The following is a 25,285-nucleotide window of genomic DNA, read 5'->3' as shown; positions in this document are numbered from 1 at the left end:
AACTAGGATGATCGGTAGGGGAAGAAAGGGATAAAGAAAAGGGGGGTAATCAGAAGGGGGAATGAAACATGAGAGACTATGGACTATGAGAAACAAACTGAAGACTTCAGAGGGGAGGGGGTGGGGGAATGGGATAGACTGGTGATGGGTAGTAAGGAGGGCACGTATTGCATGGTGCACTGGGTGTTATACGCAACTAATGAAGCATCGAACTTTACATCGGAATCCGGGATGTACTGTATGGTGATTAACATAATATAATTAAAAAAAAAAAGGAAAGGGAAAAAAAAAAAACAACCCAAGGCCGGAGAAATTGGATTTCTCTGTAACCATCAGTGACCAGCCCCTCTGCTAACCAGGTCTACAGCTCCTCCAAAATGAAAAGCATAGCAAATAGATCATCACCTGACACCCACACCCACATAGAGAAATGAAACTCCACTACACAGAACAAAACCTTTTCAATTGCTTGGAAATGAAAGCTAATCAAACAGCCACGGAAGCACAGACACACACCACCAGCGTTCAACTGTGATGTGAGCCGCGACGCACGTCAGCTCCGGCTTTATACTTCAGTGTTGTGATTTCCTTAGGGCTTTAAGTAACAATAGAGCCTAAGTGTGGCCATCAGTAAACCCAGGGATTGAGGCAGCAGCCTGTCAAGGCACCAGGTTCCACGATTAGGCCCCAAATGCCCTCAGGGAGAGGGATCAGCAGCCCCGTAATTCATCCCCCCCACAGACACTGCACCGCACCTCGGAGAATGACAGCTCAACTTCAAGGCCACAGACCTGCACTTTGAGCTCTACCCAAGTGGCTCTGAGACCTCGAAGAGAAAGCAGATTGGCCTAGAACAGCTGTTTCCATTCTGTTCCGAGGGCGTCCTGGTGTGGGGAGCAGGAGCGGCTCAAGGGAGAGCCTGTCTCAGCTTGGGGACCCTCACTGCTGCTTAGTAAGCACTCCTCTTTGCTCTGTCTCAGACAGGAAATGTCTGAGATACGCAGGAGATGTCATTTGCAGGAAAAGAAAGGGAAAAAGATTCCACTGTTTAAAAAGTGTGAAAGCTACTAGGGAACATGATCTTGAAGTCCTAGTATTTCAGAGAAAATACTGTTATCCAAAAAGTTATATATTATTATTATATTATATAAGTATACATTACATGTTATGTTAATAATATCGCATATTGTTAGATCTGGCAGAGCAGCCTGGGTTCAAACCCACGTCTCCCAGTTCTCAAGTCTGCACTGGATCGCCAAGTGCAGAGGTGCCCCTTGATACCGCAGGCGCACCCCTGCTCACAGCGGCCAAGTTCAGGCCCATATGCTTTTATAAGGGCAAGCAATGTTTCACAGAATTCACACCACTTCCAATTTTCAACTACGATAACTCTTCATCTAATAAAAACTTCAAAGGGTAGGAAACCTCTTCCTTTACATCTGCAAAATTCATTTCTTTGGGAGTGTTCGCCCTTTGCTCAGATTCCCTCTAGAACTTTGGTCAAATTCAGAGGATTTGGTATTTTCTAAAATACCAATATATTCCATTTCATAAAGAAAATAGTAACATCTGTGACTGCCAAAAGAACGGTCTTTTCTTTTTTTAATTTTAATTAAGAGCCCAAGAGAGTGATTATACATCTGAAATAAAAAGAAAAGTGATAACCGCTCAACAAAAGGTGGTACTAATAAAAACGTAAGTTATTATGCAGTGTGCTATGATCTGAATGTTTATGCCCCCCCACCCCCCAGTTACATGCTGGGATCCTAACTCCCAGTGTGATGGTGTTCGGTCGTGGGGCCTCTGGGAGGTAATCAGGTCATGAGGGAGAAGCCCCCGTGAGTGGGATCATTGCTCTTATAAAAGAGACCCCACAGAGCTGCCTGCCCTTCCTGTCATGTGAGGACACAGCGAAAAAATGGCTATTTAGGAACTGGGAAGCTGGCTCTCAGCAGACACAGAACCCGACCATGCTGGCACCTTGACCTGGGACTTACAGCCTCCAGAACTTTGAGAAATAAATTTCTATCGTTTATAAGCTGCCCAGTTCACGGTATTTGGTTATAGTGGCCCGCGTGGACTAAGTCACAGTGTAAAAAAATCCAGTACACACACTAGAGTCTTTACTTTTCACTCCTCAACATCTTGCAGCAGCTTCAGGGAGATTAGGTGACTTGCTCGAGGCCACAGAGCCAGTAAGAGGCACAGTGTGAGGTTCACAGCGAGGCCCCTCACACCGGCACTCATCCTCTTCCTCTCTGGGTTAGAGATGCACTCGAAGCCAAGGCCTCCAAACGCACACAGCGTCAAACCCAAAGGCCACCCACACGGCCCGTCAAACGTCATCCCAAAGTAAACCGGTGCTGTTTATGGTCTGCTTTTGCAAGAAATGATTAGAGAAAAGAGAAGGTGCAACTTCAACTGACAGTACTGCGGCTGAGAAGGCAGTTTAGAGCCGTCTGTCAACCCCTACCTCCTGCTGCCCTGAAGTTTCCGTATTTGTTGTTCAAGTTAAGACGTCAAGAGAACTATTCTGGCAAAAGTAAAACCAAATGGCTGCTTTTTTTTTTTTTAAAAGATTTATCATTTATTTGAGAGAGAGAGAGAGCATGTGGGGGGGGAGCAGAGGGAGAGAAGCAGACTCCCCACTGAGTGCGGAGCCCAACGACAGGGGGCTCAAACCCACAACCCTGAGATGGTGACCTGAGCCAAAATCGACAGTTAGACACTTAACCAACTGAGTCACCCAGGCGCCCCAAACCAAATGGCTTTGTAAACCCACAGCATGAAGAAAAGGGCTGTCAGGCCTCCAAAGATATTCCGTGTTCATACCACACATTACAACCCAAAAGAATGAGAAGTTTTGTTACAACTCTACCAGCTCTGGCAGGCGGCCTTGAATGCACGTCAGACAGCTTCCGGAAGCTTTCTATGCGCAGCAGGCCCTGCATGGGGCACCGGACCTGGGCCACAACCAGAAACAACACCCGCTTTGGTTCCACCCCCCACCCCCCGCCGTACAGTTAGCGGAGTAGAGCCAGGCTTTCCGCACGGGCCGCACCTTACGTGCGACGTTCATGGGATACTGTCGGCCTAAGCCTGCTCCAACTGTGAGCCATCCCATTCTCTTCTGAAAACACCAAATCCCCTCGGACAGAAAACGCTAATCCCAATATCTAATAGTGCGGCATTCTAGTAGAGAACGCTCGGGAGAGGGGCGTCACTCTTGTTTAAGGACACACACGGGTTTCGTTTTGTTCGCACCACCTGAATAGGGAAGAGGTTCACCAAGCAACTATAAGGCTCAAAGCACAAAGGCTGACCTTGTGCTGAAGAACGTGCTGCATGGAAACTGGATATCGGAACATCTAGCGAACACCCCTTTCCAGGACCTGAATAGCAGTAACAAGGAACAGGGTTTCTTAAAACACAATGGAGCACAGTATGTGGAAGAGAAGACAACGGGCCGATTTACAGAGCCCCCCACTGTGGCACGGGGCAGCCCAGGCCCTCCCCTAGAGGGTGCCGGTGTCCAACAGTGACACGGACCACACAACGGCTCCCAGCAGGCAGGCGCCGCAACATCAGCCGCTCACCACAGCGCCTGGGGCAGCGTCCACGCGTGCCACTCGGCCCTGGCCTCTGCCTGCAACTGTCTGCGTCCTGAGGATGACACAGGGAACAAAGCAAAGTCCTTCTTCTCATGCAGCACACTAATCAAGGAGACAGACCACAAAAAATAAATCACTAGGGTGGGCAGCAATCGGTGTTTTAAGGAAAAAGAATCCAGTTTCCAGGACAGAGTGTGACGGAAAGGGGGCCTTTTTAGAGCTAGTGCTCAAGCGAGGACCTTGGTGAGACACCATTTGTGCAGAGAACTACAGAAGGGAGAGAACAGGTGTGTGGAATATGGGAGAAAGGGTGTTCCAGGCACAGGGAGCTACAAGTTCCAGTGGGGAGAGCCACAGGGTGGCCAGGTGGTGAATGCAGGTGAGCAGGGGTGAAACGGGGGGAAACGAGGTCAGGACAGGGGTCAACTCATTCTGGATTGGGGACTGTATTCTAAGTGGGAGAGAAAGCCCCAGGAAGCTGCAAGCACAGAAGACACTGAAAGGGTCCCCATGACTACGGCATGAGAATGTTGAGCCGTAACAGTGATCGTGGCAGAAGGTGTGAGTAGGGAACAGGTGCTAGGTGTGCCACTGGCGCACCATGACAACAGATGCTAAGAAGGTGGGCAGGACGGTGCCCCCCCTCCCAGAGCGTCTTGAGCCATCACGCTAGCACACGGGGACCTTACAGGTGTCCTGGTGGAAAGAGGCTTCAGTGAGTGGCACGTAAGCATGGGAAACTCGGGGTGAGGCAATGTTAAATGAGCGTTCTGGCTGCAGGACAACTCAGAATCTAACATGAGGTACATTCCATATCTCCGGGAGATCTAGAGTAACTAGAGAGGGAAATCTCCCACACCTACGGCACACTCAGCACATTCCTGCACATTTGGGAAACTGCACACATCCTGCTCTGAGCCCTCCACCTTTGCCCCTGGATGTTGCTAACGAGTTACACTAAGATCGCTTTTCCAAACAACCTTCAGAAACTGGAGGGCAGCGAAGCCCAGCAGCATTTTCACTGGAAAAGATGGATTTTTCTAAAGACTTTCATACTCATAAATGCCGCTCCTATTTTCCGAAGACTTTTACGAAGTGCCTCAAGAGAAATGCAAATTACAACTACTCTGAGATACTATCTCTCACCTATGAGACTGGCAAAAATGCAAAAGCGTGACAACACATTCTGTTGGCACAGCCGTGGGAACAGAAACTCATCTGCTAGTGGCAGGAAGGCAACAGGGCAGAACCTGTAGGAGGGGGATTTGGCAACCTCTCCCAAATACAACCGATGCATTTACCCTTTGACCCAGCAAACCCACCTACGGGAACTTATTCTGAGCTCTTTCACATGTGCACGTGCACAGCATCAGCTGTAAAGCTGATGGGAAACGTTGCGAATGGATGGATGAGGCTGACCATACCAGAACGCACTGGTACTCTCCACGTCACAAGAGACAACTGGACAGTCTGCAGTTCCCGACCCAAGAGACACCACCACCAGCTACAAAACAGACTTTGCCCCCAAAAAAGAATAGAAAAAGAACTTGAACTCAAATCAGATCAAGCCTCTCGAACTCACTGCACTAGTTTGCATAAGTAGCAGTGGAGCGGCAGAACCCAGTATCAGGGAAATTCTACAGGACAAGCAAATTGCTTTCTTCAACAAGTAAACTGTCAGAAAGGAAAAAGGGAAAAAAAAAAAGGATGGGGGAGCAGATATTCAGAGACACACCCACCAAACGTACTGTGCGGGCCTCATCTGAATGGACCCAAAAGCTCCAGAGAAATGGGAAAACTTGCTGGAGGAGGGATGACGTTAAGGGATGACTATTCAGTGGGGTACAGGCATTACAGTTATGTTTTCAAAAGGGATCCCTATCTTTAGAAGAGCTATTTGTGGATTCAATACGACTCCAGGATTTGCCTCAATAAGGCAGTAAGGGTTTGGGGGAGGTGACAAGCTGACAGACAAAACAAGACTGGTCCCCGTGTGGCTAGCTGGTGAGGTGGGGGTGAAGGGTCCAAGAGGGCTCCATGCTACCGTTCTTTCGACTTTTGTGTATGTTTGACATTTTCCATCATTAAAAGTTTATATACATTACACACACACACACACGTACCTATTCCATCATTAACCTAGAGACTGTGTTCATGGCCAGCTCCCATTTACAAAAATTAACAACATACATAGATCCCCCCCAAAAAATACAAAAGGTTCTTTTTTCTTCACTTGGACCCAAGCGTAATGATGGATTTCCTTGCTAGCCAGGAAAGTTCACCAAGATAAACAAGTAAGAGTTTAAAATGTTATAAGCAGCTAAACTCCTGGCAAGGTGCTCTGGAAAAGAATATCCTGGATATTCTGGGAAGCAAGAACAGCAGAAAATTTTCTGGAGGAAAATCTAGGGTCTCTGCCTTAAATCAACATTGGTAATAACATCCAAGAAGCCCTTTTCCGTCCAACGGCTCATGTATTATCTGTGCTTAGAGTCAGGATTTTACAGTAGGGGTTAGGGTAATCACATTATTGACGCTCATGGAAGGTTTTCAAAATTTCTCAAAAATAATACCAATCTGCATGATTCGATGGAAGCATAAGAGCCAGTCTTCAATACCAGAGAAATAAGGGGGCTGTTTTCATCTCCTGCGTAGCCTGTATAATTCAGGGGAAGGCTACGAGATTATTTTTCACTTGCAAAGAATTTTAAGCACGGCATGCGTGCCTGTGTTTTGTCTCCTTCCTGGGAGGACAGAGAGAGCATGTACAGTCAAATAGCCAATTAAACACTGCCTCTTGAGGCAGCTCTAACTGGAAAGCTGCAGTGAGTCCCCCAGGACCAAGGCTGGGCCAGAACCTTCTCCCACACCATTCCTCGGCCTCTCCTGGGGAGGGTGGGCATCTCCACAGGCTCTGGCAGGGAGGGAGGATGGTTCCCCTGGGTAGGGACACATTTACCCCCGCAGGTGTCAGGTCACAGCTCTCCCTGCACTGGCTGCCTCCCATCACATAAACCTGGGAAACTGAGGCCGCCTCTGCCTCTTCTTGAAATCAGTTCCACTACGAGCGATAAACTAACTTCCTGGAGCCGCTGAGGTAAAGGGGTTTCCTCAGGCCCCTGAGCCGCTGCACCTTTGCTTTTCTAGCGCTCAGCCTTCAGTTGCCAGGGCAGCAGAACCTCTGTGTTCATAGAAGGAAACGGCCAGGGCCAGAGTGGCAGAGGCCAGAGGGACGGGCCCTGGGCCCGGCAATCTTGCTACCAAAGCCAGAGCCGGTGAGGAAAAGTGCCAGGCCGGGCTCCCCTCTGAGGTTCGGGGGTCCTGTGTGGCCTCAGAGTGTTCCTGAACCACCCCGAACCTCCATCACCTTCCCTAGAGCTTCTACAAGGGAGAAGGGACGTAACTGCAACATGCAGCCTGCACGATGCCCAGCATGCAGTTCCATCGTATTATCTAGAGACCCTGCAAAGTGTCAGCTCTCCCTGGTAATGAGAGAAAGCTACTGTGTGGCCAAAGGAAAGGATGAAATCAATGTCCGATTCAAGCAGACAGCCCTAGTAACTTTAGAAGACCTCCCAAATTAAATGATTTGCTTCTGGGGCGCCTGTGTGGCAGACTGGTTGGGCGTCTGCCTTTGGCTCAGGGCGTGATCCCGGAGTTCTGGGATCAAGCCCCACATCAGGCTCCTCCGCTATGAGCCTGCTTCTTCCTCTCCCGCTCCCCCTGCTTGTGTTCCCTCTCTCGCTGGCTGTCTCTATCTCTGTCAAATAAATAAATAAAATCTTAAAAATAAATAAATAAAAATAAAAAAAAATAAATGATTTGCTTCTGCTTACTTCGTGTCTGGCCCTTTAGCAGAAGTGACACGGGGAAAGTGTGGCCACAGCACACGCAGACGCAGCCTAGCAGGCATCGAGCATCTGGAGGCCGGCCGGCCGTGGGGGTAAAATTATAGGCCGCGTATTGCTAAGCTGGGAAGCACCGCAGCAGACGGACAAGATGAGCAACAAAACCAGCAGCCGATATTAAAAAAGATTGCTTTGCCTAAGCAAAACTTTCTTAAAAAGCTGTACTGACTAGGACTAAAAAAAGGAGCCCCCATCGTGGACTGAAATCACAGGAGCAAGTGTGCAGGCACATGCGTGTGCACGCACACCGCTGGATAATGGTAGAGAAGCAAAAAGCTGACAGCACGGCTGAAAGACTCCAGGTCACACTAAGCATGTGGACGGGATGACCAAAATCCCCCGTGCGGTGGGATCTGCAGAGGGCATGGTTAGCTCTCAGGGCAGCCAAGTCCAAGTCCCCGTAGGCAGGACCCAGTTCCCCTTTCTATTGTGACTCTCTTGGTGCCTATAATAAGTCCCTAATAAATAAGTCCTAAAATAAAAATGGGCAAACAAATCAACCAAAACAATCCTGGATGATTAAGAAAGTGAATCTCAACCTAGTATTAAACAACAGGGTTTGACATGCCCGGTAATTACCCTTTATATGAGGCTGAGATAATTATGCTTGTCAAACACTGACATTCTTGTATCACTTCCCCATAAAGAGCAATATTTTTGTCACATGTGACACACTGTCGTTGCATCCGCACACATGATTCAACAGAGTGGCATGCTGCCCACCCTTCCCAAGATGAGTAACCACACGGACCCCTGCCACTTGCCGAAGGCTGACTAGAGCGGGCTCTGCTGCTGCCCTCCGGACAATTCAGGCCCATGATCGCTGCTCTGGACTGAATGTGCCTGTCTGTCGCCCCACAATTCACAATGTGGTGGTATATGGAGAGGGGGCCTTTTAGGGGGGCAATTCGAGTTAGATGAGGTCATGAAAGTGGGGTCCCCCATGACAGGGCGAGTGTCTTTAAAAGGAAGAGACAGCGGAGACCAGAGCTCACCATCACCAGCAGCAGCACGTAAAGACAGGGCAAGAAGGCAGGAAGCAGGCCCTCGCCAGACAGGAAATTTGCCAGTGCCTTGATTTTGGACTTCTAGCCTCCAGGACTGTAAGAAGTAAATGTCTGCTGTTTAAGGCCCCCAGGCTCTGGTATTTTGTCACAGCAGCCCGAGCTAAAGCCATCCCCACTGACTGAGGAGAAAAGTAGGCATAGAAGGGCTCATGAAGCACGCGCTCAAGTCCGGCAAGCGAAGCCAGGCTCTGGATTGAGAAAGAACGGGCTCTCAACCGACCCACAAGCACACGAAACCCTTTCTCAAGAAAATCAATTCTTTCGGAAGAACAGTAACACCATTTATAAAATAACTTTTGTTCACTGAATTTGCTGACTTAATATAGCTCACAAAAAAGAAATTCAACCCCAAACTTCTAGCAGGGATAAAGTTCTGACTGTAAAGATGCCAATAGGAGGAAGACCTATAGACCAGACTGTCCAATAGGATGTTCTGTGGCGATGGAAATGTTCGAGTATCTGTGTTACTCAAGGCAGGGGCCACTAGCCCAGTGGTTCTCAACTGGGGGCTCGTGTGCACTCCAGGGAACATTTGACAATGTCTAGAGACAGTTTTGGCTGTCACAACTGGGTAAGAGAGTACTACTGGCATCCGGGGGCGGGGGGCGTCAAAGCTAAACATCCTATGAAGCACCAAGAGTCATCTGGGCCAAAATGTCAATCGCGCCAAGGTAGAGAAAATCTACAATGGCCACAAGCGACTGCGGAGCATTTCAGACTTGGCTATGTGACTGGGGTTCTACATTTTTAATTTTATTTCATTTAATTAATGTAAATTTGAATTTTAGAATAACAAATTTTGAGACTAAAACAAACAAGACTGGAATTCAAATTTAAACAGCCATGTGTGTCTTGGACAGTGCAGCTACAGAGAACGTGCATAAATAGAAAATAAAGGTCTTGTTTCCCACGTATTTCCACTTAAAGGAACCAAGTATCTTGAAGGAAAAGAAAGATTCTGAGGCTTAGGATTGGGGGAAAAATGAGCATAAATAAAAGCATAAGAAGGAACAGCCATGCAGCTCGAGGACACAGGCCCAGGCACCACACAGGTGAGCACAAGAGGAAATCACAGGAAAAGCGCCCCTTCCAGAATCACAGGCAACTCACTCTTGCAGGGTCTCCACCCCCTTCTCCTTGTACTGCAGCTCTTGCTTCATCTGGGTCAGCTCTCGTTTTAATCTGGAAAGCTAAAGACAAATTACATTTTTTTTTCCAAAAAAAAGCTGCGGTGAAAATGATTTCCACAGTTGTTAGCATTGTCATCTAAGTTCCTGATTAGCTTACAACCCACTGGATCATCTATCCTGTCCATGAATTTCCAACCACGGGCACACACAGCAGCCATCCTGGAAGAAGTGCCTCACTTAGACACAAAAATCCCAGATCACTGACAGGTTCCTGCCTCTGTGGAACCTGCAACTGTTTTCTTTTTCAAGGCAGTGATTTACACATTACAATCGGCAAACTCCGTAATACTTTTGTCATCTTCCCTCTACTTACTACTTAGATCCAACACGTGAAACGCTATTGCTAAAAGCATGCTGTCCCACTAGGCTAAGTCAATCCCCTGGAGTGCTTACTTCAGCACATTCTGCCCCCACTTCAGGCCTGTGTAAGACTCAGGGGCTGGGCCTGGCAGCTCACGTGTTTCATCAACTCCAGGTCTTTTCTCAGGTGCGCTTGACTTTGAGAACCACTGCACTAAAACAGACATCTTTTTCAGGAAGGAGACACTGGAAGAGGAGGCTTCGTTTCCAAGCTGTCTCCCATGCTTTGCTGCAAATGCAACAAAACCATCCCCCTTCTCATACAACCAAGACGGGGGCTGAGGGGTGAAACAGGGTGGCACATAAAGAATTCCAGTGTCAGTGGGAAGGAGCATCAGAACCTTCTGGTGAAATGCCACTGCAGGAAGGACTTCCCTGGGAATACAGCAACCAGGGAAGACCAGCAGATGCTAAAGCTGCCGAGGGTCAAGGCTGGCAACCCACTAATAGAGGGAAGCAGTCCTTTGAGATCAGGGCCTAATGTCACCAAATCTTTCCAAATTGGGTGGGAAGAGTCTAGCTCACAGAAGGATACAGGCCATTTTTTTGTTAGATGGGCTGTGTTTTAATGAGAAACTCCCCCCCCCATTAGAAAAAGGTGAAGAGTAAAACCAAATGTAATAATAATCCACGAAATTGAAAATCTAACCAAAATATGAGTGTTAGACACACTGGCCACCATTAAATGAACCACGATAAGTAATATTACATAAAAATACATATGGGGCTTCTACTTGTGAAAGCACTCATTTTACTCACCCTATCCCGACGGCTTGCTATTTCTGCTTTAATTTGGTATGGGTCGTACTTTGTATTTGCTGAATATCCAGAGAAGGCTAAACAGAAGGAAAATATTTTATTTTATAATGGATCCTTTAAAATAAGTAAATACACATAGACAGAAACTTCTGAATCAATAATTAATTCTAAGTCTGCAATTTACAAGTTGGCCCCGGCTCATAAGGAATTAACATTTCACATCCTCAAATCTTGATGTCTGATTTCTACATGAGGCCTTTCTACGTGATTCCACGTGGGAAAATACATGGCTGTCGGTAAACCAAAACTCTGTGTTCACTCCGACTGCAAAATACTAGCGTTAAAAGCCACAGATACACTTGGCGGGGGTGGGGGGTGTGATTATGGCATATGGAAAACTGCTCTTACTACGGAAGTCGTACATACAGTATGAATCCATTTTGACTTTCTTTGCAAATGCGTACACACACGGGTGCCACTAGAAGGAGAGAACCCAAGAGTTAACGGTGGTTATTCTCAGTGGTTTCATCACAGAAGATTTCATTTCTATTTTCTTCATATCTATATTCTCCAGATGAACCATTTTTGACCTAAGAAAGAAAGAAACTACTAAAGACTTAGAAAAATGAAAAAGACGACTTTCTAGTAATGTGCCAATCTCCGGCAGGCTTGAGAAAGAGCTTTCTTCCGAGTGTGTGTTTTCGGGGCAGCACCCCCACTTTTCTGCCAGCGGCTTGTTTTGCTGCGTGTTTAGCTCCAACACGCCACATAGCTAAGTGCTTTCCTCCCCAGCACCGCGCGCAGGGTTCAAATCTTCGACCAGCCCCAGCTTCGTGAGTGTGAACAGTCAGTACGTGCAGCGAACGGACACGAAGGGCTGGTGAGCTGCGTGCTGAGCAGTTAGCCAACTGCTGTCGGCGCAGACCGCTGAGAGCCTCTGCCGGCGTTTCAGCAGCTCAAGCACTTGGCGGCTGCTTGTCATTGCTATTGCCCTGTTCACCTCTCCGCATTGCTTTTTCTTGATGCTTCCGTCTCCTTTCTCTGAGGCTCCAGAACTGTCAGCCTGTGTGCTGCAGGGACCTGGTCTAGTCCGGCCCTAGCTGGTGGGGCGCTCCCCTGTCTTCACCTGCGGCCACCCCACGCTGCTATGATCTGCCTCTGGGTCACGGACATTAACTTCACCTGCTCAGAAGACCCATCTGCAGCGCCAGCATCGTTCCTTGACTCCTTTAATCTGGGTACTGAAGGGTGACTGTCACTCAGATAACTAGGTGCCAACGGCTAGAAACGAGTTCTAAATCATTTCCTGACTTTGTAACAGAGAGGACAGCTCAAAGTCATCAAGCAGCTTATACGCAAGATTGTTAAATAGCCTCAATTAGAACTACATCCAAAGTGAGCCTGAGCAGTTCGGATAGCTCTTTAAAAAACAGTTCTATAAAATATTTACTATTGAAGTCCCTATCAGTCAGAATTTCAAACCATTAGAATCTACTAGAAATAAGTATTGGGAGGAGCTAAGCATTTGCCAACTTTATCTCAAATGTTCTTATATTTAGAATTGTAATCTCTCGAAGACATGGAGTAAATTATTTTTAAAATATAATTCTTTCTTAGACGAAGAATATCTACTTTCAAACCCTACAGCTTCCATCTTGACAGACTCTTTGGCTTCATTTAAGATCAGTACTGAAAGCCACACCTCACACAAAGCCCGTAAGAGTCAGAAATCATTTCTGTAAAATCTTCACATTAAACTCCTGGGACTTAAAAGTTTCCCAGACCTGAGCCGAAGGGACCCGGATATGAAGCCCATGAGCCTAGGGCTCGCTGACTCCTCACTTCCCCGTGTGTCACCCTGCATTTGAGGAAGACAATGCCAACAGTTATCACCTGGGATTGTTCTCATTTGGGGTAGAAAGGAACCGCATCACCCAAGCCCAGGGAAGTTAACTGCAATGTCAAACAGCAGTAACCATGGTCTGAAATCATTGCCACAAAACTCCCAAGCGATTTCATAGGGAAAATGAGCAGAGAGACTTGAAATAACAGGATACAGCTGGACAAACACAAAGCAACCTGTCCCCCAGTTCTCCCTCCTACCTAACGGGACCCTGAGCTTGTCGGGGATGCACATCTCCTGGGAGACTCAGCGTGTAGCCGGTCCTGGAGGGAGGGCCTGACAGCCACGGCTGCACCGAGCGCCGAATCCACCCCACCGCTGGACTACTCTGTTATGGGACAACAGATGTCCTTTGTCCGGGTCCATGGGAGTTAGTCTTTTCTGTTACGTACAACTGAAATCATCCTAAATGATAGAATAGGTTTTACTTATGTAGACAGCATTCATGTTAGCTTTGCTACAGTCTCTAAAATTGAAAAATTCCAGGACTGGGAGGAGGGAAAAGGCAACCCAAGTACCTAAAACAGCGAGTGCATTTATCTTCAAATACTAAGGAGAGTTGTGAACACTGGTGTAACTTTTAATAATATAATTCAACTTATAAAGACAAACTCTTAGCTCCTTACATCTGCCAGTAAGTCTAATGTAACCCATTTCTGGAGTCCTGAGGAATACCTCCAGGACTCCAATTTTCATGGCACACACTCCACAACATTAAAAAAAAAAAAGACACGTCTCCATTCTCAAGGTTTACGATTAATATTAGACTTTCACCTCTAAAGCTTTCTTGTCTCTTTAAGACTTGAGTGGGCACCGCTATTAAACAGCTTTAGTAGTCCACTCAGGGATACGGTAGTGCTTTGAAGGAGTTAAGAACAAGGTTATGGTCTAGGGGCGCCTGGGTGGCACAGTCGTTAAGCGTCTGCCTTCGGCTCAGGGCGTGATCCCGCCATTCTGGGATCGAGCCCCATATCAGGCTCTCTGCTGGGAGCCTGCTTCTTCCTCTCCCACTCCCCCTGCTTGTGTTCCCTCTCTCGCTGGCTGTCTCTCTCTGTCAAAATAAATAAATAAAATATTAAAAAAAAAAAAAGAACAAGGTTATGGTCTAGTTGGACCACAGCAACATAAACTATTAGACCTTCCTATTAGGAGGTGCCATTCACATTTACTTCATCTACTCTCATAAAATCTGTGTGAGAGTGGGGTGCCTGAGTGGCTCAGTGGGTTGGGCATCCAACTTTTGATTTCGCTCAGGTCATGATGTTGGGGTTGTGGGATCGAGCCCCACATCAGGCTCTGTGCTCAGCATGGAGCCTGCTTGGGATTCTGTCTCTCTCTCCCTCTCACTTCCCCCCACCCCCCCCACCTGCGCTCACTCGTCTCTCTATCCCTAAAATAAAATAAATAAATCTTTAAAAAAAATCTTTGTGAGAGACGATGATGACGTTTCCCCACCTGACAAAGACTAAGTTTGTAGTGACTCGATCTACATCAGTCAAAAAGGGACTTCTGTGGGCCAGCTGCCCAAGATTCTCTAATCAGATCAGCTTCCCCATCAGGAGAAGGCACGGACCTCCAGCTCCCCAGTGCCGACTGTCCGACAGGTGAATGTGACCCGTGTTTTTAGCACTTGAGATGCTGCAGACCCCAGTACTTACTACGGATTTCGATTTTATGGGGTATTGAAAAGGGAAAACATGTACGCTCATGTGTCTGTCTCCGCCTCCCTGTTTCTCTGTTCCACACAGACCTCCCCTGTGCCCCGAGAACCTGAGATCACCTGAGGGGAACAGCATGATTTAAAAGATCAGCAGTCCTTCTCCAAAGACGTCCTCTGGGCAGACTGCTCCTTAGAACCAGGTATGCACCTCCAGGCACCAGCACTGTAGGGAGGTGCTCAAGGAAGCCAAGAGAACTCGGGCAGAAAGGATGGCAAGCCCTGACAGTTCCCGTGCTGACAGGTACTAATTACCAGAGCAGCGACAAAGGCACGCATGTAAATAACCCAGGCCAACAGAGGGCGTGACATTTGTTTTTAAAGGCACCGTCAGCAAAAGAAGAAAAAAATCAAACGAGCCCACTCAGAGGTGACCTACAGAAGTAACACAAGATGCCAACAAATGCAAACCAAGGATTCTCTCAGAAATGTTCTCTAGGGCAGACTAGGGGATTATCTCTCAAGAGGCATGTATGCTCTGCAATCACCTTCCAGATCGAGTCTTGCCAACTAATACCTGTGAAAAACGCTGCGTGATCCATTTTTCTCCTGCCAGCTCCAACATGCTTGCATAAAGGGAAACAAAAGGTTGAATGGACACACTGTGGCCATTATCCTAACCTAGACAGCAGAGGAGAAACCCTCTACGGGATAACCAGTGGAAGACAGTCTTTGTGGGATGGGCTTAAAGCCTCAAAGAAAGCTGGCAAAACTGATAACTGATAAGGTCAAGCTTCACCACCACCTAACCCAGGAATTCAGGGTGGGTCAGCACTTTCTCACGGGAGATTTGGCCAACTCTCCCAACTACCCAAAGATACTTTTGGTGCAGACTTCTGGTAGTTTCTAGGAGCCAGGATAACAAAGTCATATTCCTACTGCTTGAAGAGGCCATCACAAGTCAATCTAGACTAGTGGATTCCCAACTCTGGGAATCACCTGGGAAGCTTTACAAAAAAATGTCTGGCCCCACCCAAAGCCCATTAGATCCCAATCTCTGCGAGTGGGGCCCAGGCAGCAGTTTTTCAAAGCCCCTCAGGAGATTATACCCTGTAGCCAGGGTTCAGAACTACTGGTGTAGACCAGGGTTTGGGAAACTTTTTCTGCAAAGGGCCAGATAGTAAATAACTTTTGGCTTTGTGGGCCACACAGTCTCTGTCCCAACTCCACAGCTCTGCTGTTGGAGCTACTATAGACTATAGGTAAGTGAGTGGATGTGGCTGTGTTCCAATAATACTTTATTTATAAACAGCCAGAGTGGACAAGATTCAGCCCGAGGCCATACATAATTTTCTGACCTGTGGATCAGACTATAATTTACCCTGCAAACGGTCACACACTTCATCCGAATGCATCCGGAAGCTAAAGTTTCTCAAGAAGGCTGAATGGTTAGCTCCAGAAAAAAAGCTTCTGACAGAACAAATGGATTCAGTGAAAACGGCAAAGAGAAGAGCACATTACAATGAAGAATCAATTCATTCTTCACCCAGAGAGAATTATGCTCACTGTATGAAATAAACACATGGAACTGGAGACAAATTTTAACATAAATTAAAAAAAAAAAGACCTCCCTCTTTCTACCTCTGGATATGAGCCACGTTAACAATTTAATGCAGTTCCTCCTCGTTTTTCTTTCTCCTTCATGGTGGGGGATAACACACATAAAGAAAAGCGTACAAAACCACGACTTAAAGCAAAGCAAATACAAATGTAACCACCCAGGTCAACAAACACAAAGGTCTCCAATTGTCAGGTAGTACTTTCAGTTTTCAATTTTTCTAGTGATCCTGAAGGCTGCAATAAATTCCTTCACTACAACGATTTTAATAAAACTCCTTTGCCAGGAACACAACACAACACAACACAACACAAGTGAAGAAAGCAGGAGAAAACTACAAAACGGAGATGGAGAGAAGCAGCGGGGGAGCATCAGAGAGAGTGCGTCCACCGCCGTGCTGTACAGAGCATAAAACAGGCCTGGGTACCGAGCAGCCCCTAGAAATAAAGCAGAGTAGGGTTCTTACTCTCTCGGGGACATGTACGCTCAAATCCAGCCAGCATCTGAATCTGCTTTGCTCAGGGACAAAAAGAAGGTCAAGGCCTGGATATTCTTAGATACCAGATGGCCCAATATTGACACAAAATCTTTTCTCTCCAGTGAATGGAGTTTTATTCTGGCAATTTCCATAACTCACGGAGAAATCTGTGAAGGGTGTGGGAGAGATGCACATCCCTTCCTCCCACCCTCTCCCGTACTCTTCTGCTCCAATAATAAAAATGGCTGTTTTAGTTAATTCCTCTGTTCACCATCATTGCCTTATCTTTCCCTACAATCAGCCATTAGGGATAAACCCTGTCCCCGACGTTTAGTATATACCAACAGCACGTGCTAAGTAAGTATCTGTTGGAACCTAAATGAATACTTTGGCAATCCTACCACAGGCCACAAAAGATAGATAGTGCTCTGCCTTCCACTTGTTCCTTTTAGTGTTGCAAAACTGCCAGACGACTTGTCCATTTATAATCGGTCTCTATTTCCAGATAACTTGAACAATGGGAGGAGGCGAGATGTTTCAAAAACACAATTACCTCTTTTGCGCTGCCTCCCCCAAGTCTAGGAAACAGCACAGAGCACTGAAGGCCACATAACACAAACAGATCTCGGTTCAAGTCCAAGTTCTACCATTTACTGGGTATGTAACCTTGAGAGTAACTTAGCCTTCCCAATATCATTTCTCATGTGTACAACAAAGACAGCATCATGTACCTCAGAATGTTGCAATCCTAACAATGCAGAGATAATAACACTAGCCCACTGAATACTGGCTCTTTTCGCTTCAAGTCACTGCCGATGAAGGAAGTAATGGGAAATAAGTCCAAATGTTATTCTGTTCCCAGTACCAGAGCACTGAGACGCCTCCCTGCTTTAGACGACTAGCCCCGACAGCAATCTGGGCTGTGTGAGACCGGTGTGGCCACAGAGAGTTCCTTTGAGTCATCTAACAGAGTTTTCCTCATTGTAATTGGTAGCTCAGGTTAAATGGCAAGCTGAAAGAGCTTGCTCAGAACCCTAGGGACAGCAGCAACCTGGCAAAGCATTTAGACTAAGTCCTAGATTCCATTCGGAGTCTTTTCCCAGATGAGCCAATAGGCCCCGGCAAAACCCACTGGCATCTCCAGTCCTTCATGAAAACAGGAGGCCCAATCTGGTCCCTGAGCCACTTACACAAGTGGATGCAGAGACTGCGTCTACAGAGACTTCCAGCATGTCGGAGTCCGATGAGCAGGTCGGAATCTCAAGTCAACACTACAGAGCCAGGTGCTTCCTCTGCTAAAGGTTTCCTCGTGCACCACTCAGGACAGCATCCGGAGTGTCGCTTTTTCACTGGGCAGTCACTAAACTCTACAGAGCACAGGAAGGAATATAACTGAGTGCCAACTCCCTACTTGCCCAAACGTCAAGGAAGAGAAAAGCCCATGGTAATACAAACACTGATGCTGAGGGATGTCCCAGCATTAAAGGACTACAAGTTCTCAGGGCTCTTCATCTGCGGGCTCAGCTTTGCCCCGGGACTCCTCCTCCCTCGCTTCTCCCAGGGCTGGATGTGGAATCCAACAGGATGCTCGAAGGTCCTCCTATCCCTGCATCCTCAAGCGCTCAGGTCCTGAGCCCCCACCTTCCCTGCAACCGAAGTCTTGGCTGCACAGGTAAAAGGCAATCTTCCCTTGAGGCAATTTTTCTTTTCAAAAATTGTCAAGAAACCTCCTGCCAAATTTTTCTGATATGTCTTCCTCCCACTCCGTTCTTAGAAAAACCGACTGGAGATCCTTTGGAGACCTAACCAAACCCAACCATGGACAGATAAGGTCCCTAAAGGCTACTGGGAACAAACATTCTATTAGGGTTGAATCTCATAAGATTGCCAATATTCAGCCCTTTCTAAGCTACAAAAATAACAACTTCATATGGCTCAACCTAGCTTCTAACAAATAACTTTCTAAAAAGCTTAAAATCGCTAGCCATGTGCTCTCAGAAACAGCTATAAGCCACTGCTGCAGTGAGGTGTGACCTGGAGGTACCAAGTCCATGGGCTTCTAATTCTATGAGGCCCCTGAGAGAGACCATATGCTGGGCCATAAGTCATCTTGGTAGATTCCCAAAGACTGAAATCTTCTATGTGTAGTTTCTGATCACCACGGAATTCAATTAGAAATCAACAACATGACATCTTTTAAAAGTCCGAACAACCTACTTTTAAAGGACCCATAGGTCAAAAAAGAAACTACAAAGGACATGAGAAACCATCTTGAATTGACTGAAAAAAATACCAACATTTGTGGCATGTAGTTAAAGTTGCACTTAATGAAGAATTCATACCGTTAGAGGTTATGTGAGAAAGTAAGAAAGCTTTAAAATCAATGTCTAAGTTTCTACTTTAGGAAGCTAGAAAAGGAAGAACAGAGTAAAGCCAAACTAAGAAGCAGGAAGAAAATAATAAAGAAGAGAAATCAATAAACTAGAAATGGACAAGAAATAGGAAAAGAAAAAAAAAACCCAAAAGCCAGTTTATTGTAAAGATAAATACAATCAATAAAGGCTTAGCTACACTGATTAAGGGAAAAAAAGACACAAATTATTAATTTCAGGAATGAAAGACAGGACACAACCTCGGAGCGTCTAGATATTTAAAAAATGGTAAGGGACTTCTACGAACAACTTTATAAACTTGACAACTTGGATCAGCAGTCAGCAAATTCCCTGCAGGCCAAATCAAGCTTGTTACCTGTGTTTACACTTTCATCAGAGCAAGCCACACACATTGGTTTATGTAACGTCTCTGGCTGCTTTTGCACTATGAAGACAGGTTGAGTAGTTGCAACAGAGACCATGTGGCCCACAAAGCCTAAAGTGCTTACTATCTAACGCTTGATAAAAAAAGTTTACTGACTTTTGGATTAGATGAAATAGACATTCTTTGAAACACACAAAAACTAAAATTGATTCAAGAAGAAACAGAACATCTGAATAGCCTTGTATCTATTAAAGATACTGAATTTATAGTTACAAACATTCCCACAAGGAACTCAAGGTCCAGATGGCTTTTCTGGTGAATTCTATCAAGTTCTATCAAATACCAATCCCACACAAACTCTTTCTGAAAAGAGAGGAGGGGGGAACGCTTCCCAATTCATTCTGCGAGGCCTGATACCAAAATCAGAGAAAGATAGTATAAGAAACTCTGGAGATAAGAAACCAGCCTCTAAAACTTAGCACTGAGCTGACCACTGCATTCTGATGGACAGTTAAAACAAAAACCAAAAACCAAAAAAATCTAGTAGATATCAATATTTGAAGAACAAGAGATTAGACGACCTGGAAACAATATACCATTACACCCAAGTCCTGACCTTCTCTCAAGGCACGTGATAGCAGGACTCTCTTCAATTCCTGTTACAGAGGGGACACTCCACCCCTCTCCTCCCCACAGCCTGCAAAGGCGTATTCACCTTCAACAGCAGTTGCAATGAAAAACACCTATGGCCCCTTGGCCTTAACTCCATTCTGACTTGCAACACAGAATAAAGCTCTGACCGTGTCTTTAATGCTCAAGGCTGCATCACCAGAGGCAAATACCTGGCAACGTGGCAGTCATGTCACAGGTAAGTCTCTCTACGTCTCAACTAGACTGAGGTGGTTGTAACACAAAATTTAGCGGCAGCACCTCCACACATTCTTCCCAAGCTCACTGGCACCCACACCAGTCACGGCCCTGTGCACCTGTGGTGGGCTATTAAGTGTGACAACTCTGTTAGGAGGGGACAGGCTCCAGCGGTGACTGACTGTGTCAGTAACAACATGCTTTGGTTTCTGAGACTGGACCAGGTTCCCTGAATACCTGAGCACCTGCTGAGTACTCATGAAATGGAGGCCCACATCCAGCAGCCTCGAAAGCTAAGAGGGATTCCTTCTGAGAACATCAGCGTGCATCCGTCTAACTGAGCGTGGGGGAAGCCCTTGTCTGCACTGACAAACATGAGACGTGAGGTGGTTTCGTGTCGCTACGGGAAACCCGCTTGTTGATTTTCTCCCTTCCCCACCTGAATGGAAGGTCTTGAGGGCAGGGACGTCTGCGTTCTTGGGCTCCACTGCCTCATGGTGCCTGGCCACAAGCTGGGCACTTGATAAATACTCGCTAAAGGATGACACCTGACTCCAGAGCAAAACACTGACTCCTAACAGTATGCAGTTAGAAACTATGAAGCGGGCTTGCCCGAGTCAAGTTCAGTGTTCGCAGGTAACCTAGTGGAGAGCTGGCTTCTCAAGTCACGCGTGTGAACCCCAGGAGGCACTGAACTCACAGCTAGCGTAGGAACGGCTGTCGTCCTCGCACATTCTGTGCAGCTGCTGGTACTCCTCCTGAGCCAGCTCGAACCGCTGCTGCTTAATCTGGTAGATCTCTTTCTTGGCATTGAGAGCCTCCTGGGCCACGACTAAATATTCCTTCAGCATCCGTTCCTGCTCCTGCCGCCACTGTTCTCTGGGATCCTCAATCTGGGTAAGCTCTGAAACGAAAAGGGTAAGAACGTAAGGGACTTAGAAGACTCTAAGAAGACTCTTTAGGCTGACCAACAGTCATGCACTTATGTGACTAGTCAATGTGAAAATTAATTAATTGCCAGGATGCACATTATGGAAGCATTGACGTGACAAAGCTTCCTGTAGCGTGGAACACCTTCTGTTCACATGGCCACAGTCGAGATGAGAAGAAAACTCTCTGGACATGGAAAGGCTGGCTGGAGAGGGCTGAAGACGACACCACACAAATTTTCACACTGGTGGAGACGAAACCAAATGCGCTCGTCAGAGTCAAACCGACGGCTCTTCCCAACCTCCTTCTCGCTGACTTCTTTGGCTCAGGATGCCCTCAGCTCCGGCTTGCTCGCCTTCCCCTTGCCTCCGCACCACACCTGCAGCCCTTCCGCGATGCTTGTGAACTTCCTCATCTCCCACCTATAAATTCTCCCCTTTTCCACTCCGGCTTTCTCACTCTACAAGGGAGGCTCATGCCTCCCTCTGGCTCCAGCCTCTCTCCTGGGCTTCCATTTTCCTTCCAACTGCCCCTAAATGCATCTCCACCTGGACGGACCCAGGGTAATTCTGAGTTGTTCGTCCAACGCAGAACTCATTGTCACACGGCGTCCTTTTACTACCAAAACCAGAAGCACACAGTGACACTGCGATCACGGGCTTCTCCTTCTGCCTCCCCTCTCGAAGTGAGAGGCATCAGCTGGATCTACCCACTTAGCCAACCCGGGACTCACCCTCAGAGAATGCCTGTTCTTCTCCCTCACCCAGAATATTCCATGGGTCATCAAGAACTGGTGATTCCTGCCCCTGGATATAATAATGACTGGCAACATACCCTTCATTCCCCCTCCTCTAAGTTCACTCAGATCCTCATGACCTCCCCTCCAAAACCACACAGGCTTCCTGTCTCATTCCACCAAAAGCCATGCTCAGTGCACTCACCAAAGCCACCTTCCTACCTCTGCTTTTAAAGCAATATCCTCTACATGATGTAGGAGTCCCAAAACTAACTCACCGCTTCATTTCTACCTTCTTTTTTTTTTTAAGATTCCATTTATTTATTTGAGAGAAAGCGAAAGCGATAGAAATCACAGAGGCAGAGGGAGAAGCAGACTCCCCATGAGCAGGGAGCCCGACACGGGGCTCGATCCCAGGACCCTGGGATCATGACCTGAGCCGAAGGCAGACACTTCACCCACTGAGCCACCCAGGCGCCCCTCATTTCTACTTTCTGTCCTCGCTCCAGGATGAATTTTTCCAAAGTGCTGCTGCTTCTCTCCTTTTCTGCCCACCAGGAAACCCTACCATCTTCCAAGTCCCTTTGTGCAAGCGCCTCCTTTTTGAAGCCTCCTTGGCCCCTGCAAGCACAAACGCCTCTACGCGATGAATAGGACTACAGTTCCTAACGCTGGGCACCTAACTGCTTCCACGTCTCTCTTTCCCCCTACTAAACTTCAAGCCCTCAAAGGCAGGCACAGGGCCTCAGTCAGCATTCTCTTCTCAGGACCTTTCAGCCATCCGAAAGCCAGAAGCGATCGATAACCGCTAACTCTGAGTGCACCGAACACGGAACAGACGGGCAGTCTGCTCCACAGGCAGAGGACTACAGCCCCGAAAGCTGATCCTGAGAAGGCAGACTGAGCAAACGGGCCCTACACCCAGACGTGGAGAAGGCTCCCCTCCTTCACTGCAACAGATCTCCTAAGGGAGATTTCAACACAAGTGTTGCCTCCATGAAGTAAAACCTGTGAAGCCATGTTCCTGTTCCAAACTTAGAGACCCCAGGCTATGGTGGCTGTTTTCACGATGACATATTGGTAAATGTGTGCAGGCTGCTGGCAGCCAAAACAAAATAAGGGAGAGCGCAGAGAAGTGCTGGCCAAATTCCCCCAACCCAAATTCTACATAAATATGCAATATACTACATGTTAACTAACCAAAATTTAAATAAAAATTTGAAAACAAAGAAAGAAAGAGAGAGAGAAAGAGAGAGAGGAAGGAAGGAAGAAAGAAAAAAGAGAGAAAGGAAGGGGAGAAAGGAAGAAAGGAAGGAAGGAAGGAAGGAAGCAAGGAAGGAAGGAAGGAAGGAAGGAAAGAAATTCTTTTAAAACGTGCCTGGGGAGCTCTCCTCTATATGCTAGATGGGATGCTACCTGATTCACAAATCGTTTCATAAAGCCAATCAGATCTTAGTAAATAAATAAATACATAGACACATACATAAATTTAATTGAGTGTGCTTGGCCGGCACTATAACAACAGCCAAAAGGTGGAAACAACCTTAATTCCAGCAACTGATGAGCGGATAAATAAAACATGGTCTATCCGTCCAACGGCAGGTTATTCCGCCGTAACAAGCAACACAGTGCCGCTTCATGCTACAACACGGGTCAACCTCACACACATCATAGTGAAAGAAATCAGACACAAAAGGCCACATAGTGTATGATTCTATCTATATGCAACGTCTATCTATAGATCTATTCTATCTATATGCAACATTCTATCTATATGCAAATCCAGAGAGACAGAAAGGAGATTTCATGGTAGCCAGGGGCTCAGATACTAGAGGAGGGAATGGGGAGTGACTGCTCATGGGTTCCAGCTTTGACTTTGGAGTGATAAAATGTTCTGGAACCAGACAGAGGTGGTGGCTGTACAACACAGGACACACTAAATGTCACCGAACTCTACACTTTAAAATGGGTAATTTTATATTCTGTGGACTTCACCTCAAAATGGTTGAAAAAGTAAATGTTAGGTCATGCTTATTTTCATACACACACACACACACACACACGAGTGCTTGCTAGGATGCTTCAAGGAAGTTCTCCCTTTAAACCGCCTTCTGCCAACACCCCCTACCCCCTTCACACTGCCACCCCAGGCCCCTCCTGGAAAGCCCCCCCCAGGCCTCAAAAGCTCACACCAGGAAATAAGAAACAAATATAACAACAAAAATCAGGGTTCTGAACTAGCCCGGAGTTCACATTGTGGGTGCCCGGGGCGGGGTGGGGTCCCGGCCGCAGTGGCCAGAGTCGCCGCTGCGTACGCAGCACCGAGGCCCGCCGTGGCCCGCGGGCATGGCCTGTACTCTGTCCAGCGCACCAGAGGCTCTTGGGAGCCTCGAAGGCGGTCCACCCAGGGTCCCTCTGGTCCCTCACGCCCCACCGCCAACCTGCACAGTTCCAATTTAATATCTGACTCCCCAGCTGTGCTAGGAAGACTTGGGTTCTCGGGAGCAAGTTTTCTGGAATGCAGTGTTTGACCCCCATGTACATTTTGTTACAACAATAACCTTTCTTGTTCCTGAAAAAGAGAGAGAGAGAGAGAGAGAGAGAGAAAGAGAGATGGGTTCTGTGATGTCTTCATCACCCACAGTGCCGAGTCACCCCACTTACACTCACAGTGGCTAGAAGAAAGTCCTTGGTGATTACTCAGTTTTGGGTTCATGGCCACGTCTAGCTTGTCATGTGGAATCCTTGAGGGCAGACACTGGGTCTCACTTCCCTGCGTCTCCAGAGCCCAAAGAACGGCCAGCACAGAGAGGCACTCTAGAACATTCCCTGTGACAGCGAGCAGGTGAGCAAGGAACGCCCACAGCAAAGAAGGGGGCACAGAGGGATGAGGATGCTGGGTTCACAGGAGAGGCAATCCAGGACCTCGGTGGCAGGCAGACTTTCCAGAAAGGTTGCGTAAGGCGGATGCCTCTGACATTCAGTAATACCACCTGGGCTCGGAGAGGCCAAAGCCTGGGATCAGGGCCCCGTGCACATGTACCTGGGCCCATCGCACAGCAGCCCTCGCCCACGGGGGCTGCCCACCAGCAGTCGGGAAGGCAAGCCCAGACAGCGAGACACCTGGAACACAGTCGTGAGGCACCAGGTCAGCTGGGGCTACAGGGAGGGCCACCCTCGGCAGGGGCCTCACTAAGCGTTGCACTCTGTCTGGTGGGTGGTGGATCCATCCAGAAGCCCTCCTGCCACGTAGATAACTGCCTGGGAGGGCGGTTGAGCCAGGGCACTTCTTCTCCCCCCTGCCCAGTCTTCGGCTAAAGGCTGATATCAAGTGCAAGGCCGACCGCTGCGTATCAGAAATTCCACTGCCCCAGGACTGAGAAAGGAAGTCTTGCCATTTAGGTTTCCTAATGCTGACTCGGGAGGCTGGCCAAGAAGTGCCAA

At 47.4% G+C, this 25,285-nt stretch overlaps 1 protein-coding gene across 2 annotated transcripts in view; it reads right to left on the bottom strand.

Moving 5' to 3' along the window:
- Positions 1-25,285, bottom strand: part of WWC3 (WWC family member 3) — a 116,014-nt gene that overhangs the window by 49,874 nt on the left and 40,855 nt on the right. For both annotated transcript variants that reach the window (XM_034648887.1, XM_034648888.1), the window contains exons 3-5: positions 20,876-21,079; positions 10,896-10,972; positions 9,697-9,776 (exon numbers count right to left, since the gene is read on the bottom strand). In XM_034648887.1, coding sequence (XP_034504778.1) covers positions 9,697-9,776; positions 10,896-10,972; positions 20,876-21,079 — 361 coding nt within the window. The remainder of the gene's footprint in view (positions 1-9,696; positions 9,777-10,895; positions 10,973-20,875; positions 21,080-25,285) is intronic.

Source organism: Ailuropoda melanoleuca, chromosome X (genome assembly GCF_002007445.2).
Source record: "Ailuropoda melanoleuca isolate Jingjing chromosome X, ASM200744v2, whole genome shotgun sequence".
NCBI classification, from domain to species: Eukaryota; Metazoa; Chordata; class Mammalia; order Carnivora; family Ursidae; genus Ailuropoda; species Ailuropoda melanoleuca.
This window is presented reverse-complemented; position numbering and strand designations above follow the sequence as displayed.